The sequence below is a fragment of the Rissa tridactyla genome, chromosome 5 (genome assembly GCF_028500815.1).
Source record: "Rissa tridactyla isolate bRisTri1 chromosome 5, bRisTri1.patW.cur.20221130, whole genome shotgun sequence".
Classification (NCBI taxonomy): domain Eukaryota; kingdom Metazoa; phylum Chordata; class Aves; order Charadriiformes; family Laridae; genus Rissa; species Rissa tridactyla.
In genome coordinates this window covers 54,380,256-54,399,673 of record NC_071470.1, presented here as the reverse complement: position 1 = coordinate 54,399,673, position 19,418 = coordinate 54,380,256, and the positions used below count along the sequence as shown (strand labels likewise).

At 44.0% G+C, this 19,418-nt stretch overlaps 1 protein-coding gene across 2 annotated transcripts; it reads left to right on the top strand.

Moving 5' to 3' along the window:
* Nucleotides 1-3,531: 3,531 nt before the first annotated feature.
* LOC128910002 (alcohol dehydrogenase 1-like) lies at nt 3,532-9,599 on the top strand. Of its 2 annotated transcripts, none has more exons than XM_054202685.1 (9): nt 3,532-3,549; nt 5,114-5,215; nt 5,420-5,557; nt 5,869-5,955; nt 6,077-6,301; nt 6,421-6,658; nt 6,942-7,097; nt 8,800-8,938; nt 9,575-9,599. In XM_054202685.1, exons 1-9 carry the CDS (start codon nt 3,532-3,534, stop codon nt 9,597-9,599), a joined length of 1,128 nt encoding a protein of 375 aa, XP_054058660.1. The 2 variants fall into 2 exon arrangements, with proteins under 2 accessions (XP_054058660.1, XP_054058659.1); XM_054202684.1 differs by having other exon boundaries at nt 5,869-5,962; nt 6,084-6,301.
* The last annotated feature ends 9,819 nt before the right edge of the window (nt 9,600-19,418 follow it).

Sequence of the window (19,418 nt, the reverse complement as noted above, 5' to 3'; positions counted from 1 at the left end):
ACAGATTTGTGCATGCAGCCCAGCACAGTAAAACTCTAGGTCAGACCTATGTATCTGTCCTGAATGATTTTAGAATTCCATTATCTGACAAGCAACAAAATTACTCCTTATTCCATTACCTGATATGCAAGGAAATTACTGCAGTAAATCATAGACTTAGGTACTCACCACTGAAAATTTTACCAAATTAACACTTCCAAGCATTTTATATAAAACTGCTGTGGTGGTGTTCTGTGGTTTGTGGGGTTTTTTCAACTTTGTACCTCTTTCTTGGGGATGTTTTAGATCTTTGGACAATTTATACACGTGTGTCTGATGCTTGGGAAACAATGTGAAGAAATATGAATGTGCATGAAGTATTGTTACTTGTTTCCATCAAATAAAGGGAAAGTTTCCTAACCTTTAAGTGTGAATACAGAGTAAATGGGAAGAAAAAGGTGACTGGTAACAGCCTGCAAGAAATCAAACATAAAGCATCTTACTGCTTTCTGCATTTGTAACATGGAAACAGGAACAGAGGCTGTTTCTGTCTCGGCAAACATGGTCAACATTAACTTATCTTTTGAAAGTACTCATCAGACCTTGCAGGCACTCGCATCCATGGTAGCTGGGTAGAAGAGCCTGTGAAGTAAGGGGACTGTGGGCTAATAATGACTGACTTGTTTGTGTCAGCAAAACGAGTCCTTGAGTGGCCCAGATGCGTTAATGATTTGAGAGTAAGTTTACCAAGAGATTAGACTTTAACAGAAGAAGATCCTTAGACACATGTGTGTATAATAAACTCAATTTACACAGCAATTAAGACCCAAACTTCAGTCATTTGTTTCTGTGGGGTTACCTGTTTTTTTCTGGACCGTAAAATAATTCTTTTCAGGTGCAGTTCAGTTGAAGAATCCTGATCCCTTTCAAGGCAGGTTGTGTGTGAACCAACAACGTCAACTGGATCACTATTCAAAAGAAAAGGAGAGGGGCTTTAATTCTACTTAATTGGTATCATCAGTAGTAACATGGATTCAGCAGAAACAAGTGCATAATAATATCTCAATTTTCAGAGTATTCTAACCAAATATTTTCTGTGGAGGCCAAGCTAGTTTATTGTACCAGCTAAGGTACATTTAACTCATGACTTAAACAAAAGACAAAGAAGGCCTGTTTAAATCTAGCTGTGAGGACAGAAGGGAGGAGTATGGAGAGGTGAAGTATCCTCCATTTGCCAAATATATGGGTTTTTTTCAAGGCATTCCATTTTGCATGAAGGGCAGAGAATATACCAGCAGTCTTCAAAGTAGAAGAATAAAAATAAAAAAGAGCTTGGGTATAAACTACAACGAACCTCCTTGCTTCTGTACTCCTGGTGGATTCAGGTCCACAGGTAGAGGCTCTGTCTGAGCCTCCATTTAGGAGGGTTCCTGGGAACAAGCAGGGTCCACACTCCCATCAGTGCACAATCTGTCCATTAGCACATCATGACACTATGAAAAATCCACAAAAGCCAAGAAAAAGCCGGTAACTGCCCAAAAGACAAATTCTTTGTCTGACAAAGAACAAATGGTGTTTCCTCAGACCTTAAACTATGCCAGCGTTTACTGAACACCACTTACCTTCGCGTGCAGCTGAGGACAACTGTGTTTCTGCTCTCCCACCACATCCCACCCACCCAGCAAGTCCCGCAGGAAACAGCACAGGACAGTTGTGTAGCTCCAGCAGCAGATGCTCCAATGTGCGGAGACATGCGCTGTGCACCTCTGTTTTTACATGCTTGTAAGATCAGCCTCCCTGACTGTGCGTCACAGGCAAATGATCATCCCCATGCAGCAAAATCCCTTCTATTGCTTCCAGGTTACCAGAGAGCATGCATCCCAGTAACCACTGTGCTTCAGAGATAACTGGGAGATGAAAGGCCAATCTTTTCTTCAAGGGCTGTCACATCCTTGGCTGCTCAGGACAAGTGAAATAAATTTCTTTCTTATATATAAATAATACCGCAAGTCACAACAGATTTTTTTTTTATTTTTTTTAATGCAGCAGGCAGACCAAGCTGTATATTGAAAACTTTAAGAACTTCATTCTAAAAATCCGTATTCCTGGGAAAACATACATCACCAGCAGTCACAGTCTGATGAAGGCTACCAAAGGTGCACAAAGAAAAGCATGGAAAAGTAGAAGTTTCCTAGGAAAAAATGCTAAACGTCCCTGTGCACCTGAAATACAGATCAAAATGATCTGCAAGTGCATGGCCACTCTAGTGCCAGCTGCACAGCTCCATGACAGGAGCGCAGCATCGTCTGTCCATCATCACCTAGAGGGTAGACCTGATCAGCAGGGCTGGGGAACAGGCTGCCCAGCAGCACCTCCACACAGCTGGAGCCACTGTCACACCACAGGGCCACCTTGCCCTGGGCAAGAACTCAGCCAGCTGCTGGGGCACGACAGTGCTGCTGGTCTGCATAGGTGAAGCCAGAGAGGGGCCCCGGGGATCAGAGAGCTGGGGGTTTGGCCTGTCAACATCAAGTGCTGCTGCTGCTGTTCACCTTCCCCCTTGCCCCATGAAACAGGGCTGGGACACGCGGTAGGAAGTGCCAACACAAATTGCTCCAGGCAAGTCCCCTGAACACATAAACCTGGGGCTGACGTCTTCCCAAGCGCAGAAACAATACCCAAAAGAGAGGGTCACACACGGGGTAGTCGGCCTCCAACAAGGTCCCGCTCATCCAATCTCCTATAAATCACCCTGCCCAATGCCTCAGCAGAAAATAGCTCAGTGGGAACGAGGCGAGCTTGGGGCAGTGAAGCCCTCACAAAACTGGTTACACGCAACTGAAACAAATGTGTCCTTGGAAAAGCCCCCCTTCCCGACACATTCTCCCCTTACTACCCAGGTGAAAACAGCTGCATCACCACAGACAGTTAAGCTCCACTACAAAAGGGCATGTGTGTTTGTCCACCGTACCATGTTTTTACTACCGGGTTTTTTTTCTTTTTTTCTTTTTAATTTTTAAACCTTTGGCAAACACCTTGGTGCGAACGGCCGCCAGGTCAAATGCTACCCCTTGGCAACTAGGGGACCCCGAGGAAGCCCCAGTGCTGCTGTGAATCTCCCCCCTCCACACCTGCCCAAACCAACCACAGGACGAGGAGAAAAATCTCACTGAGTTCTCTGTGCCTTTCAGGCAGGGACGGCAGGGCATGGCCCGAAGGCAGAGCCACCAATAAAGGCCTCCCCAGAGGACTTCTGCCCCCTCCCCGTGCACCGTGACTGACGCCCATTGGCATCTCCCTGCCACCATCCAGCTCCTCCGCTCAACACTCGCGGTGCTCCTCAGTGTCCGGCATCCCATACAGATTAACCACCGCTCCCCGCCCTCTGGCGACGGTCCCACGCCAGGACTCCCTCCCTGCAGCTGCGGCCAAAGGGCGACCAGGAGCTCCGGCTCCACGGCTGGGACATTTTGCAACACGGGCCTTCGGCCGGACGGGCAGCAGCTTCCCTCGAGCCTGCTGCAGCGACAGCAATGGCTCTGCTGAGACCACATGGCCACTGCTGGAAAAGTAAGGACAACTCAGTTCCCATCCTCCTTTCCAAGGTGCCTGGCTCTTGCGGAAATACTCTCCAAATGGCTCAGCCTGTGCACCTCTACTCTAACCTTTCCCTCTTGCCTCTAACCTTACTCCCCACCTCATCCAAACCCCTTTGAATTACACGAGCTTCTGCTTTCAGACATCTGCATGTGTCGGTACCTGCCTTAGGTAGTGCATTCCTCTCCTGCCCGGCAGCTCAGGAATGAAAACACTGAATCGTACCACTCCAAAAAACACCCTCCTGCTCAGCCCTGCCCTGAGCTCCCGCCTTGGCAGGGAAACAGCTCTTCAGAGGTGCAGTCCCGCGGCTGCTCATCTCCTGCATTCCACCTTGTCCCTGGCAAAACCCCTCTCAAGCTGCAGGCACACATGGATCATGCCTTTGACAAGGGAAAAATTTTCCAGTTGCCAGGCTGACTGGGGCTGTTCCTTAACCCCTCTTAGTAACCTTCAGCCCAGTATCTTACAAATCCAACACCAAAGCCCTTAACAGGCATCTCCAATAGGTAGGGCCCACACTCCCCATCAGAGCACAATCTGTCCACTAACATATGACGACATTAGGAAAACTCCACAAAAGCCATTAAAAGCCCAGTAATTTCCTAAGGGTAGACCTCATACTCTTTGTGAGACAAAGCACAAAGGGTGTTCCCTCAGACCTTAAACTAGGACAGTGTTTAGTGAACATCTGTCGTGGGCGGAGTGAATAACTTCACTTGTAAGAGAGTAGTGAAATGTTTATTATCATAAAACAGTGATTTAACAAAGTTAGTAGCAAATGCGACAGTGTTTTACGAGATTCGATGCCAGGGTACACTTGATTATTTACTGCATAGAGGCCAGGGTCAGACAAGCTCTCAGGGAGACCCTCCCATTGAGTCACGAGGTTCAGACAGGACCCCCTTGCTTTCTAAACTCCTTCTCAGAGAGGAGTCTAGGGGCGGCTGGATCCAATCCTAGTCCCAGACTTGGTCAACGGTTTATGTCTAAAGGATTATATATGCGCAATCAATCCTTAGATCACTTAGCTAAGATTTCAAAGTTTAGCATGCTATTAGTCACTTACCGAGAATCTGTTGCGGCAAGGAATCTCTCAACCTCGAGGAGAAGAACCTTAAGCGAGCGTCCCCACTCAAGGGGAGATCCTGTCGTGCAGCCCGCTGCGGTGCAGGAGAGCTCAAAGGGCTCTTGGGCTGTCCACTATTTATGGAGTAAGATAATTGACCTATAGTCATATTCTCATGGGAACAAGATACCTAGGTCCCCACTCCAGACAGTGTTTTGGTTATGTTGCCAGCCATCTCCCACAGTTCAAGCGCAACTCGTAACAACTCCTGCTGATGGCCATGGCTTGAGCAGGAGCTGGGGGGGGAAAAGGGGAGAGCACACCACCACAACATCACCTGGCTTCCCGTGCAGCTCAGCGCTACTGAGTTCCTGCACCTCTGGTTTACGTGATTGTAAGATGACCATCCCCGACCGTGTGCCAAAGGCAAACATTCCCATGCAGCTCAATCCCCTCTCTTGCTTCCAGGTTATCAGATGCAGAGCTGCTGTTGTCTGGGCCGTGGGGAGGCCACTCTCTGTTGAGGAGGTGGAGGTTGCACCTCCAAAAGCAGGTGAAGTCTGTGTCAAGGTAAAAACGCGTTTCCATATGTTTTTTCTCCCTTCTGGGAATTATTCTTCTTGTGGCTACACCTTGAATATACCTGACAGGGATCTGTGTCCACTAACAGGCCTTAACTGTTCAGAGGAGCCCTGTGAAAAATCCTTCCACAAACTGAGTTCAACAGAGGCCAGACCATTTCTAAATCTCATCTGCTCCTTCCTCTCCAAACAGATTGTGGCCACTAGCATCTGTCACACAGATGAACACATTTTGGAAGGTATCTTTCCTAATGTGGATTTCCAAGTTATCCCAGGCCATGAAGGAGCTGGGATTGTGGAAAGTGTTGGAGAAGGAGTGACCTTGGTGAAACCAGGTAACAGACACACACACACAAACACATGCCCAGGACCCTCAAAGTGGATGAGGCTGCCAGAGCTCAGAAATTCCCCGCTGCTTCTACATCAGTGGCTCAAAACCTGAATGCATACTTATTACACTGGACCATCACATACACTTTCCTGGTTGATTCCATGAACATGAGCAGTTCCTCCTGACAGAAAAGCAGAGGGTTCATGGTAGGATGCGGTTATAAGAAAGCTTAGCACAAGTCCTCCAACAGGTAGCAGCCTCAGGGTCTGCTCAGAGAGAGGCACCACATAATATATGGGATGTGCATTATTCCGGGTGACAAAGTCATCCCCATTTCCCTTCCTCATTGCAGGGAATGCAGCTTCTGCCTGAATCCCGAATCCAACTACTGCCTGAAGTCCCAGGGAGTTTGCTTCTCCTTCCCCTATACCTAAATGGGGTCGTCTGTCTGTCAACAAGTCTGATAACCCCACAAGTGCTTTATTTTTACTTGATGAACAATAAATGCATGCGCCTCCCAACGGCTTCTCCAAATCACAAAGCCTTCTGCCTGACAAGACCAGCCGGTTCACTTGCAAAGGGAAACAGATTCACCACTTCCTCTGGGTCAGCACCTTTGCAGAATACACCGTGATCCTGGAGTACGCCGTTGCCAAAATAGATGCTGCTGCACCTCTGGACAAAGTCTGCTTGCTTGCTTGCAGGTTCTCCACACGCTATGGGGCTGCCATCAACACCGCCAAGGTTGGTATTCAGGCACGTCCAGCACAAACACACCACAGCCACCCTCATACACTCACCACCCTGTGCAACAGAAACCTCCCCTTCACACTGGACACTCACAGGGACCCAATGTTATGCAGGTAAAACCAGGCTCCACCTGCGCTGTCTTCGGCCTCGGAGGAGTTGGCCTCTCTGTTGTCATGGGCTGCAAGGCAGCTGGAGCTTCCCGCATCATTGCCATTGATATCAACAAGGACAAGTTTGCCAAGGCCAAGGAGCTGGGAGCCACCCACTACATCAGTCCTCATGACTTCAAGAAGCCCATGCAGGAGGTGCTCACTGAGATGACCGGCCATCCCATCTCCTCATCCCATCTCCATCCCATCCCCACTCCCTCCCATCTCCTTCACAGGTTCCTGTCAGGGCAAATGTCACCCCGGAGGGCAGTTCCTTGCCTGCTGCCAGCACTGCTGGGCGCTTCTTTGCCCAGAAACGCAGTCTGTTGGCTTTGGGAGAAAATGACCTACAAGTCTTCAAACAGGCATTCAGCTCTTCATCTCTGCCGCACGAGGGACGATGTGTTTTCAGATTACCAGGGAGAGGCAGATGACTAGACAGAAAGAACGCTTTTTCTAACAAACTCATCAGCATGTTCTGTAACTCACCTGCATGTCCCATCAGACTGCTGCCCTGGCCTCCTGCAATATGAACACTGGCATCTGCGTCATGGTTGGGGAACCAGCTTCTGGTTCAGTGATTTCCTTTGATCCTATGCTTGTGCTGTCTGGGCGCACATGGAAGGGGACTCTGCTCGGACGTACGAAACTCAAGAAAACATTTTAGGCATTTCAGACTTTTCCTTGCATGGTAGTTTCCAAATCATAGAATCACAGAATGTTCTGCGTTGGAAGGGACCTCCGAAGATCATCTAGTCAAACCCTTCTGCTGTGTACAGGGACAGCTTTCATTAGAATAGGTTGCTCAAAGCCTCGTCCAACACCTGAACACTTCCAAAGATGGCACATCCACAACTTCTCTGGGCAACCTGCTCCAGTGTGTCACCACCCTCATTGTAAAAAAATTAATCCTTGTGTCCAATCCAAATCTACCGTCTCTCAGTTTAAAAACACTGCCCCTTGTCCTGTCACTAGAGGCTGACTGGTCAGTACTTGACAGGGTCCCTTTTTAAAAATGGGTCTGACGTTTCCCTTTCCCCGGTCACTGGGGGCTTCCCCTGACTGCCACAACTTTTTAAATATGATGGAGAGTGGCATGGCAACTACATCAGCCAGTTCCCTCAGGACTGTGGGATGCATCTCATCGGGTCCCACTCAATTCTGTACGTTCAGGTTCCTGAGGTGGTCTCGAGCCTGATCTTCATTTCTGGTGAAAGGGAATTCATTCCCACAGACCCTGTCTTGAGGTTCAGGGACTTGAGAGAGCTGGGAAGGGAGATCACCATTGAAAACTGAGGCAGAAGAACTGCTGAGTACCTCAGCCTTCTCCGTGTCGGTTATCACTACTGTGTCTGCGGAACAGGTACCCTTCAAGGCATATGAATCCCCTTGAAAATGAGTTTTCCCATCTGAGCAAAGTCCTCAGCTGTAGGACAAAAGACACTTTTCCTCATAGTCATTATTCACTAAGCTCTTGGTCACCAAGAATTATTTCAAGCTTGGCAATGTCACACAAAGCCCCATTGAGAGGGCTTTCCAGTTAAAAAAACCTACAACTGGAGTGCTGCATTGCCACTCTATATATAGGCATGAAACATGCTAACAAACCTGTAACCGTTTCGTACAGTCCAACACACACAACTGTCTACGCTAACCAGACACTAAAACCAGGACAAAACCACTCTCCTGCCAAGGAGAAGAAAATTTCTCCCAAGATAATGGCACCAGTACTGCTCCTTCAGTCCTGACCCTACACTATGTGTAGGAAGATCAGAAATGTCCCCTGAAAGCAATTCCTTGTTGCCCCACCAACACCTTCCTCTTGCATTTTACTCTCTCTTTCCACCACAAGACTCTTCTTCCCTCTCCCACTCTCTTGCTTTCTCTCATCCCTGTCACTCTGTCACACACACACCCGCTACCTGGCCTTTCAGGGGTGGCCACTCTCATACACGCTCTTCGTAACCCCCAGCAATCGATCTCAGCTTGCATTTCACGGCAATCTAAGTGCTTCTGTCTTATGCCAGAGGAGGGGCTGGTGCAACTCAAGGAACTTCTCCTTCCCTCCTGCTATCCTCGCAGCTCAAAGGTGGCACCCTCTCATATTTTTAGCCTCATCCGAGTAATTTTGATGCATTCCAAGAAATAGGTACTGCACTATAAAAGGGCACAGAGCCATATATATTTTACAGGTAACAGACTGGTAGAGGGGACACGCCCCTGGGGTTGGCTCTCATATTCTGATCAGAGGAGAGCTGCTACACTGTTGGCACCAGCAAACTCTACCTTAGCAAAACAGCATTTCTCTGATTATTCACTGTCGGTGCTTTCTCCCATTTCTAGGTTGGAATATGAGAGATTGTATCCCCAAATTAGTTGCCAGCTACTTGGAGAAGAAATTCAACTCAGACGTGCTGATCACACGCACGCTGCCGATTGCTAAAGTGAACAAGGGGTTTGAGTTGTTACATGCAGGAAAAAGGTGAGACCCTGACCAGCAGGAGGGAGCTACAGCAGACGCCACCTCCACCGAAAATTCAAACCATCCAAACACTCCGGCAGGCAGGCAGAGCATGCAATACTGCCTTCTCAAAAAGCACCCAAGCCTTTGGAGGAAGCAGGGATCAGGGATGTACGTTGGGAGGATCTGCCATATCTCAGAGGGAAGAGCCCACGCTCAGCACGGGGAACCCTCCTGCTCATGGTTCAGCTCAGCAGAGAGCCCATGGCCCCGGTCCTGCACTGAAGCCAGCACAGACCCTCAGAGACCACATCACAGGGCACTGTTTGAGAGCACAGGACAGGCGAATGGGAGCGAGGAGTAAGGGGCATCCTTGGCGACAAAGGCATAAAGGCCAAAGGAAGGAAGAACATGTCTTACAGCACAGCACAAGAGCTTTGGGGAGGGACAAGGAGCCTTGGCTCCTGAGGGGTTCCCTCAGCAGAGTTTGAAGGCTGCCCCATTGCTGCATGGCTCCTGCAGCTGACTTGGGCAGAGGCTGGGTGAGAAAGAAGGCGGCCAGTCCTCAGGCACACCTGCCTGCCCCGCTGCCTGCTCCTCAGCACCCCCAGCCGCAGCACCTCTAACTCCTCCCTTCCCTTCCCTTCCACTTTTCAGTATTCGCACCGTCCTGCTCTTTTGAAGGACGCAGCCACAGGAGACCAAGCGGAGGGACTGGTGCAGCACACACTCTCCTGGCACAGGCCCTTCTTGCCCAGCACCTCACTTTGTGGGTCGCAAGGAGACGAGAACGAGGAACTTGCCGACACTGGTGCCGCTGCCAGAGTTCCTGAACCTGGCCAAGACCCAGAAGGATGCCTCTTTCCAAGAAAATACTTTTACCAATAAAGGGTTTTGTTCAAACTAATCCTATGCAGTGCACTCCATCAACAGAGGTCCGTTTGGGCAGGAGGAGCTCTTCCCTGTACCGCAGGCCCTTCCATCACACCCCTTGATTCAGCAGCAAGCAACTGCCTTTGCCCCTTCCACAGCTGCTGCTTCTCACCTTCACCCACCTTACACACTTATGCCCACACGTCTCTGCCCCCATCTCAGCTGGTTGAATGCTGCAACCTCAACTAAAGTACAGCAGGGAAACGACAGCTGCTGCTACTGCTGTTCTCTGGTCTCACTTGCAGGACCAAAATGTGTTCTGCTACATGAGGTTATCCTCAGGCAAAACCTGTCACTCCAGCCATTTTCATTTAAACATTAAGTTTTCTTATCACATTACTTTGTCCTATTCTTTCCTAATTTTTGCTTCTTGAATTCGTATTTGTCCTCTTTAGATCCTCTGGCCTCCTGAGCTCAGTCTGCTGGCTTTTCTCCTGATCTAGTTTTTTTCTTGATAACAACCTCAGAGAAATTTACAGATTATAACCAGTAAGATAAATTAAAAGTGCATTTATATCCCATGATATGTAAATGTGGGTGCTAGAGGTACTAAACCTAGACTTCCAGAAAGTAAAAAGCAAAATTCGTCCTTACATTGCAGGTGTGCAATTCCATAGGAGCTACCAGGATCACAACTGGTCTGACAACTATATTTGTTCTATGCACAGAAGGAAATGCAAGGATATGATCCTTATGGGTCCCTTCCAACTTGAGCTATTCTGTGACTCTGTGATAATATGAACTCAAAATTAGCAATTGCTGTAAGAGTCCTGTTCTCTATTTTAACACTTTTTTCCCCTCCACCATTCTTCTTCTCTAGGGTGAATAGAATGTTTATTAGAGCTTTATCAATACTTTTGTTGTATCTCTTCAATGTCTAATATGTCAAGGTGGATCTATCTCTCCTTACCTCATTTGCCTCCTCCCACTTCCTTTTTGTATGAGGAATGGAAATTAAAGTAACAGAGGACCTTAAAAAGTAGCGAATTATCAATCTTGCTAAGAAATGCAAAGCCATGCCTGCTAGGATATGATCTAGTTTGTTTTTCATAGTAGATATGCAAGAATTGTCTCTGAAACTGGTGCCCAGTTACACTGAAGACAAAAATTTAATGCTGAGGCATCAATAAAGGCAGTAATATCCACCTTTGTCTTTTAATTAAAAATTATTGTAGGCTTTGAACTACGGCAGGCAAGGGAAAAGATAAGATTTGTACTTAGCCCTCATAAATGCATTTCAGAGTCTATTCCACAAAGTGAGTTCTGTCAAATATTCTTCCATTTTTCCACCACTTGGACACAGACAGGAAGCAAACATAATACACAAAGGGGGCCAGAATACTGACTACTGAGATGAAGACAAATACCTGGAGGACTGCGCCTGTCTGTACAAACATCTGACCTAACAAATCAGTTATTAAAACTTGTCTGATATGTGAACACATATACCAAGTCAAGATATGAAATATTGTTGAACAGAGATACACAGTATCTGTCATTACAAAGTTAATCATTAGATCCATGTCTACTGACAAACAAGTTTGATTTTATTTTCCCTCTATTAATTGGATAAGAAAAACAATCATCCTCCTTTCTTAAGGTATACACAAAGCTGCACAGCAACAGGATCTCGGTATCAAACACACACACCCCATATTCACATACATTGAAAATGTTTTACAGAGATGCCAGTTACCCACAGGACTTCACAACTGCAAGCAGCAATTCTGAAAACGATGTTGTCTTCACATCAATGTTAAGTTTGCAAGTTTGATGGAGGAGACCATCACATGGACGTTTTAAGGATAAACAATACTACACATTTGAAAGACCTATTCACAACCATTTTGTAGGCTACAAGCTCAACAGCAGAGACTGGACATGTCTGAAGAGGCACGAAATTCCAGTGCACATAGCACTGTTCACATTTACGTCCTTATGGGTGAGATGAAAACATGAGCCATATGTATGGAATGTTATCTAGGAAGCAGCTGATGATTTCATTGTCTGTCACAGTGAAATTGTAAAATCTGGTTGTTTTAAACTTCAAACACTAGCAACCATATAGGATATCAGCCTTACAGCATTTGTCCTCTGAAATTGCTCTCCAACTCTTGCACAATGTAGAAAATTGAATGGTAATCAAACCCAACTAAAATAAGGCTCAAAAGCTTTGTAAAGTGGGTCTGTCTGAACGGCTTAAGGAATATTTTTGTTTTCAGCTAAGCACTTAAACATCAGTCCGCTTTCAAAGTGGAGTGAAGATTGCAAAGTACACGAAAGCAACTAATCCTAAGAAGAACCACATCTTTGTTCCACCAAACCTAGTGAGTGAACTGACAGGATAACAGGCACGAAGGACGTGTGAATCAACTGTAGAGCTGGGTGTCCTAAGCATGAGTGTACAGAGGAATGCCTTCCTCATTCATGAATGGTGCATTTTTTTCTGATCAGGACTAATCTTTTTTGCATCCTAACATTAACAGATATCTCTCTATTTTTAAAAAATATTAATATATCTATAATTTTGTTCAACAGCTAAAGAGTTGAGTTCTGCGCACTATAGCATTCTAAATGGTTCCTGGTCCAAGAAGGGGGTTTATGTCATTTTTGGTACTCTTCTAGGAAATGATCCCATTCCTTAGGTATACAAAAATGCCCACACGGAAGGAGGATTCCTTTCTAGTGGATAAGCCTTTTCTAGTCTATCATTTCATTCTAGACCAGAGCTGGTGGGATCATGAAGGTCCTCAAGGCTGAATTAGACATGTGGACTTCAATTACAGAGAACACCAATTTGTGCACAGCAGGCCCAGGAATGGGAAAAGGACCAGCAGAAAGATGAACTGTCTTCCGGTGCTGGGCTAAGTAGTTAAGGGTAAAGAAAAAGGGAAGCATGGAGCAGACAGGTAGGGAGAGAATACAGGTCTAAAGAGAGGAAGGATACAACACCTGGGCAATGATTTTTGTTTTAAGTTGAAAAGAGCTCTCATCACTTTTTCTAAGAACACCCAAAATTTCAAAGCTATAATCAATATATGGCATTTCTGACATGCTGGGGTTAAGTTCACATGTGCGACTAGGAAAAACTGACTCTCTTTACTGCCATTTAACCATATCATCTCCGTTTTCAACATCTTCATCCATCATCTTTCTGTTCCTTTTATCAGTCTCTCCTTGGCAGCAGCTTAAAGTTGGTAAGTCTAGTTGGTTGCCAAATTACACACAACAACCACATCCATTCAATATTTTAATGTGTGACATTTCTTTCCAGAGTAGCAATTGCTCTTTGGAGTGGTTTCCATTATTTAGCTTATCTGTTTCAGCTACGGTTCTATTTTAATCAATTCTACTACTCGGTTTCTTTGAAATAACAAAAAGACCATCTCTTCTAGAATATAAATGTAGACTCAGCAGTCTAAAACTACTATCAATAAAATACCAGTAGATTTATGCAAAATATATATTAACCCAGAAAAATATTTACTACTCTGTCCTAGCAGTTTATACGGGCAACAAGCCCATAAATGAGATCGTAAAAATTAAAAGTAAACAAATGGGTTTTCTCCGTAACATGTACACAAAGCATCAAAGTATCAAACATTGTTCTCTAGTGATGCTTACATACCGTTATAGGTGAATGTAGAGAGCATCCAGCTCTGAACAGACCATCACTTAAAATATTTTCATTTTCTGTTTGAGTATTTGTGACTCTGTACTGTTTTCTTAGACTTTAGAGATGACAATCACACACCATTTCTCATCAAGTGTCCCTTTTCCAGGTCTTTCACGTTGTACAAGTAACACAAACGTCAATCAATCTTTGCTTCTAGAACCATGTACACCAGCACTATGTAAATGTAGTATGTTATCTGAATAATCCTTTGGCATTTATTTTAAGTCAAATACCCTAACCTCTCACTTATACAAATGTTATGATAGCCACGCCAAATACTCCAGAAGGGGATATAAATATTTTAAATACAACTTAGTTACCATAAAAATCCAATACATCATAAGATTGTTATTTACACCACCACTTTAGAGAAACGGATGGTGATGTTCACTTCTAGAAATGACAGTCATATCAACGAAACGGTAAGCAAATCAATCTCTTATGATGCTGATCAAATGTGTGGTTTTTTAACATCCTACAAATTTTTTTAAAACCACAACCAGACGTGGATAAAACAACAAAACAAGACTATTAATGTAATTATCTCATCTGAAAACAGAGCTCAGATGGTTCTTGAGAGACCATGTAGATTAGCTTTTTTCCCAGTGCAGGATCAACTCTCTGCATCATTCCTGAGAGAGAACTTGTGCTCAAAGGCCTCCAATGATCACCTATTCCATTACCATTTCAGACTGTATCATACTGTCAAAGTTAACCTCCTCAGAGAGATCAAATCTCCTGCTCAACCTTATAGCTACTTTTTTTCATTCCAGAAGACTGTTACTACATCTACCCTTGCCCTTCCCACTGTGAAGCATTACTTCTCGTCTTGTCAAGTGTATTCCTCTTTCACAGCCGCTAGGATGTTTGCCTTTCCTCTATCCCCAAATAGCAGGGTACCACTAACTCACATTCACTTTGTCATCCACCATTCTTTGTGATTGTGGCCAGCAGCTTTAGGGAGAGGAAAACATGAAATACATTTCATAATAGGATGTTGATCTATCTTTTTGGTTTAGCCAATATACTGTGGAATGAATGTATCAAATTTTCCCAGTAAAATACAAAAGGAGAAATACTTTTTCCACTATTCTATATACACCCTAAAGAGAAAGATTGTTCTATGCTATGTCCCCTTGTGGAATATACTTGATTTTTTTAATAGTTTCACTAAAATACCGTCCAGAAATGTAAGATTGATAAAATTTTCTAGCATAAATTTATACTTTGTTGCAATCTCAAAGTCCCTCAGTGAAAAAAACGTAGACATCACCAAAGCAGCAACAACTTCAGCAGCTGGTGAAAACCTGGTCATTGTGTCCCACTCAATACTTTTTTAATCGGGTGAGCCTCTCTCCAATGTTTAGTTTCCACTTCACTGGATTAGTGATAAGTGGCAAAAGATTCAATATAGATTGGACAGTGGAGCATTCAAACAGTATTTCTCCAGAAAGACTTCCGTCACGGCTCCCATGGGGACCTTCAGGAGCCTGCAGTTACGGGTGAGACTGGGCAAAAACCCCTTCACTGCAGACAACACCCATCACATTGGGTGCCTGTTCTACAGTAACACTGCAGATTGTCAGCCTCTTCTCAGTGAATCGGTTGCTCAGCCACAACTTAATGGCTAGAGTACTGGAGATTGCTCAACAATAGTTTGGTGTTCTGGAGATCACCTAGCAATCTTGTTACTGAATTTCCAATCCCTTTAGGACAGTCAAGGATTTTAAAACTACTGCTCCTTATGTATAGTATTTTCCCCTGAAACTGGAGGGTGATATGGGAGAGCAAAAGTAATACCTCTGCCCACTGAAGAAAGAAAACACATTCCTTCCATGAAACAAGTCAGGGCATCTGAATTTCTCTGTGCCCACGTAGAGATGAAATTATGATTTCCTCCTAGAGGCTTATAAAGCATGAAAAATTTTTTTTCATGCTTTATAAACCAATAGTCTATTACTGAAGAAAAAAAAAAAAGCTTTTCTGGATTGGCAAATGATTTACCATAACTACGTTGACTCTGAGCATCCAGTAGGGACTTTGGTGAAGTTGCAGGACGGATATATTTTTTTATATATACATGTATTGTACATATACATTGTGTATTTCTATATTTAAGTTTGTGGAAAGCATGTCTGCTGCTGTTTAGGCAGGGTAGGATCAACGGAGCAGGCTCTGCTCCATTGATTCTATCCTGCTTAAACAGCTGTGCAGGATGACACATCGCTGGGGCACACGTGTCACAGTGAAGGTCTTTGCTGATTCCTGTGAGTTGAGAATGGAAATATACTAAGCACATACTTATTTCTCCTAATTTCCTCTCCTTCCTTCTGTATTTGCTGCGTGATTAAAGTTTTACAAAGCCTAAAGTAAAGAGAAGCCTAGCAACCATCTAGATAATCAGCAGAAGCAACTCTTCCATCAACAACCACTTCAGTTTTATAGCTGTGAATAAGCCCTTTGCATGAACACTTCCAGTGCAAATCGCTTTCTCCAGAGGTGCCGGTTGTTCCAACCGAGATCACCCAGGCGCTGCGCCATACAAGCAACGCCTCGTAAGGAACAGAATTTTTAAAAAAAGCATTAAGAGAAATTACTCACTGACTGACTTAGCTATACTAAGATATTCTCAGTACCAACATTACTAGTAGCTTTATGCCAGCACTAAACTGATAATATTACCCAAGTCATATTACCCAAAGTTTGCACAAACCAAGATGGGAGCCATATTCCAGAAAAAACACAGCACAAATTTGCTTTAAACATAATTAAACATTGGCAATAAAGGCTGGTTATCTCTTGAAAACATCCTTTGTAATAAACCTGCTGAGAGATTTTCTGCTCTACAGCATTTAATAAATGCAGGAAGGGTCTTACTTTGTTTTAATTTTGGCAAGAATTTGTGCTGGCTTTGGCTGGGCTAGAGTTAATTTTCTTCATAGTAGCTGGTATGGGGCTATGTTTTGGATTTGTGCTGGAAATAATACAGGGATGTCTTAGTAATCACTGAGCAGTGCTTGCACAGAGTCAAGGCCTTTCCTGCTCCTCACACCGCCCCACCAGCAAGTAGGTTGGGGGTGCACAAAAAGCTGGGAGGGGACACAGCCGGGACAGCTGACGCCAACTGACCAAAGGGATATTCCATACCATGTGACATCGTGCTCAGCATATAAAGCTGGGGGAAGAAGGAAGAGGGGGACATTCCAGAGTTATGGAAGATGGTGCTTCATCTTCCCAAGTAACCATTACCATGATGGAGCCCTGCTTTCCTGGAGGTGGCTGAACACTTGCCTGCCGATGGGAAACAGTGAATGAATTCCTTATTTTGCTTTGCTTGCATGCGCGGCTTTTGCTTTACCTATTAAACTGTCTTTATCTCAACCCATGAGTTTTCTCACTTTTACCCTTCTGATTCTCTCCCCAGTCCCACTGAGAGGAAGTGAGCAAGCAGCTGCATAGTGCTTAGCTGCCGGCTGAGGTTAAACCACAACAGAATTATAGGAATGTACTTATTTTTGGTTTGGCTTTCTTCACATCCTTTGGGCTTTGCATCCTAATGCAAGACAGAGAAAGTCTTCTGTTCTACATCAGAATATCTGTTTTAGTAAACAGGTGTGTTTCAATAGAAATGCATATAATTTTTATCATCTTATCTTTTTTATCACCAGAACAGTATTAACAGCATCTCTTGTCAGCCACTATTTTGCTATTCAAATCTCTGTAGTTCCTTTTCTTGCTTTGAGCAAGAATTCATTCCCTTTAGCAACTAAGCACCGAGGCTTACATTTATATACTTTATCCATGTATAGTTGGTGATAAGCAGATGATAACGTGTTTTGACAAAATTTATGTTTCCATTGTGTTACATCTGTGTTTATTTATTAAACCAGTGCTAAAGCTTTTATGTGGACTTAAGTAAGTTTCTTGAAGGCTTCCAGGGTATGTATGTCCCAAACATTGATTCTTAAAGAAATCACGGAGATTTTTATAAATCGCTAGATTATTAAAAAAAAAATGCAATAAAAGAGCTGGGTTACAATGACGTAACCTGAATTTCTCAGGTGAAATCTTACTGCGAAACTCAGTTGAAATGGAGAAAACTGTAACTGGCACCTAACTTGCAGAAAAAGTGGCCTTTTCTCTGTTCTGAAGGAATTAATATCAACAATTAATATTTATATTTATCAATTAATAATACAATTAATATTTATCAACAACACTAGAGAACTTACTCATGTTACAGCATAATACTAATGCTTGCAGTAGCAAATTTCAGAAATTTGGTTGGTGTATTGTAATTCCTTTTGCTTTTTTCAGGGGTTTAGACTAAATGTTTTGTTTGGTACAGTACTGCCACAAACCATCACTGACTTAAGTTCAACTCCAAAACAGGACATACATGGAGTTTAGATACTTGAATTCAAAAGCAATATCCAAAAACCCGCTTTTTTCCCTAATAGGCCAGAAGGGCAGGCACCGAAATTCAGTATACCCTGTTCCAGTTTTGATCTGAGTTCCCAGGTTTGCACTTTTGCCAGAACAGTTCCACCGGTTCTTCCGCTGACTGTGACAAAGCATTTCTCCACCAATGCAATATTGCTCAGTAGTCCTACACAGGAACCGCCAGTCCTTGTCCAAGACCACGAGCACATCATGCTAGGAGCTCTGAACACAGATTAGAAATGCATCCCCTGCCCTGCAGAATTGTACTGGGTCTGGCTGGGATGGAGTTAACTTTCTTCATAGCAGCCCACCCACGTGGTGCTGTGTTGTACAGTTGTGACCAAAATGGCATTGGTAAGATGCCAATGTTTTAGCTGTTGCTGAGTAGCTCTTGCATAGTGTCAGGGCCTTCTCTGTTTCTCCGTTTGCTCCCCGCAGCAAGCAGGCTGGGGTAGGCAACTGGCTGGAATGGAGTACTGTGGGGACAGCTGACCTGCATTGACCAGAGGTATTTTCTGTGCCATATACTGTCACGCTCAGCAATAAAAACTGGGAGGTAGTCTTTCCAAGATAACTGTTGCTCAGAGACTGGCTGGGCACCCGTCTCCTTGTGGGAGGTGGTAAGGGATTGCATCACTGGTTTTCGTTGTTTTTTTTCCCCTTAGATTTATTAACTGTAAGCACAGACGTTCATTAATTGGGTAAACTTTCTCTTGCAGTTCACAGACATTCAAGGCTATAACGTAATACCCTGTGGCTTATGGATACTATACTGAACATTCCATGTAGATCATTACCAAATATGCTGTTTATTTAAATATTCTGTCAGCAATGTGTAGAGGGATGCAGTGTAACTAGCCTTCCTTTTAAATTACTTTAAGATCTTACTATAATTTATTCCAAAAGTGATTTATTCCCCCCCCCCCCAGGAACCTCAGAAACTAAATTTACAACTTAGAAAATCTGCAAATCTTCTACTAGAAAATAAGAGTAACAAAATGATGCATGCTTCAAGAATCTAAATCTAATTCTAAATAATCTTTGGTATCCAGGAGAAAGAAACAAGAAAAACAATTTGGAAAGATACAAAAGAAAAAGTAGATGCAAAAAAAGGATATGTATTCTATATAAAATGTAGATTCCTTCATTACAGTGTTTCAGCAGTTAGTACACTTAGTTGAGTCTTGAAATTTCTAGAAGTGACTATCATCAGAACAAGGTCATTGTAAAGGTCTGCCATTTGCCTTCCAGTTTCTTAAAAGACTGGATACAAAAAGATGCGATAAAGCATTCAGGCTTGCAATTTATTAGGAGTCACACACCCGAATACAACAACAAATCAATTTTTCGTTTTCAGAGTGTAACTGGATGAGTAACAGCATTTATGTATTAAATATCCTCTTTCCAGGGTATCATTGAAGTGATTTGGGTTGTCACCTTATGAAGCAA

What these genes read in the sequence shown, in the direction of transcription:
- LOC128910002 (XM_054202685.1), top strand. An exon ending in CTGCCATCAACACCGCCAAG is followed by an intron (nt 6,302 to 6,420) that starts GTTGGTATTCAG and finishes AATGTTATGCAG; the next exon opens with GTAAAACCAGGCTCCACCTG. An exon ending in GAAGGGGACTCTGCTCGGAC is followed by an intron (nt 7,098 to 8,799) that starts GTACGAAACTCA and finishes TCCCATTTCTAG; the next exon opens with GTTGGAATATGAGAGATTGT.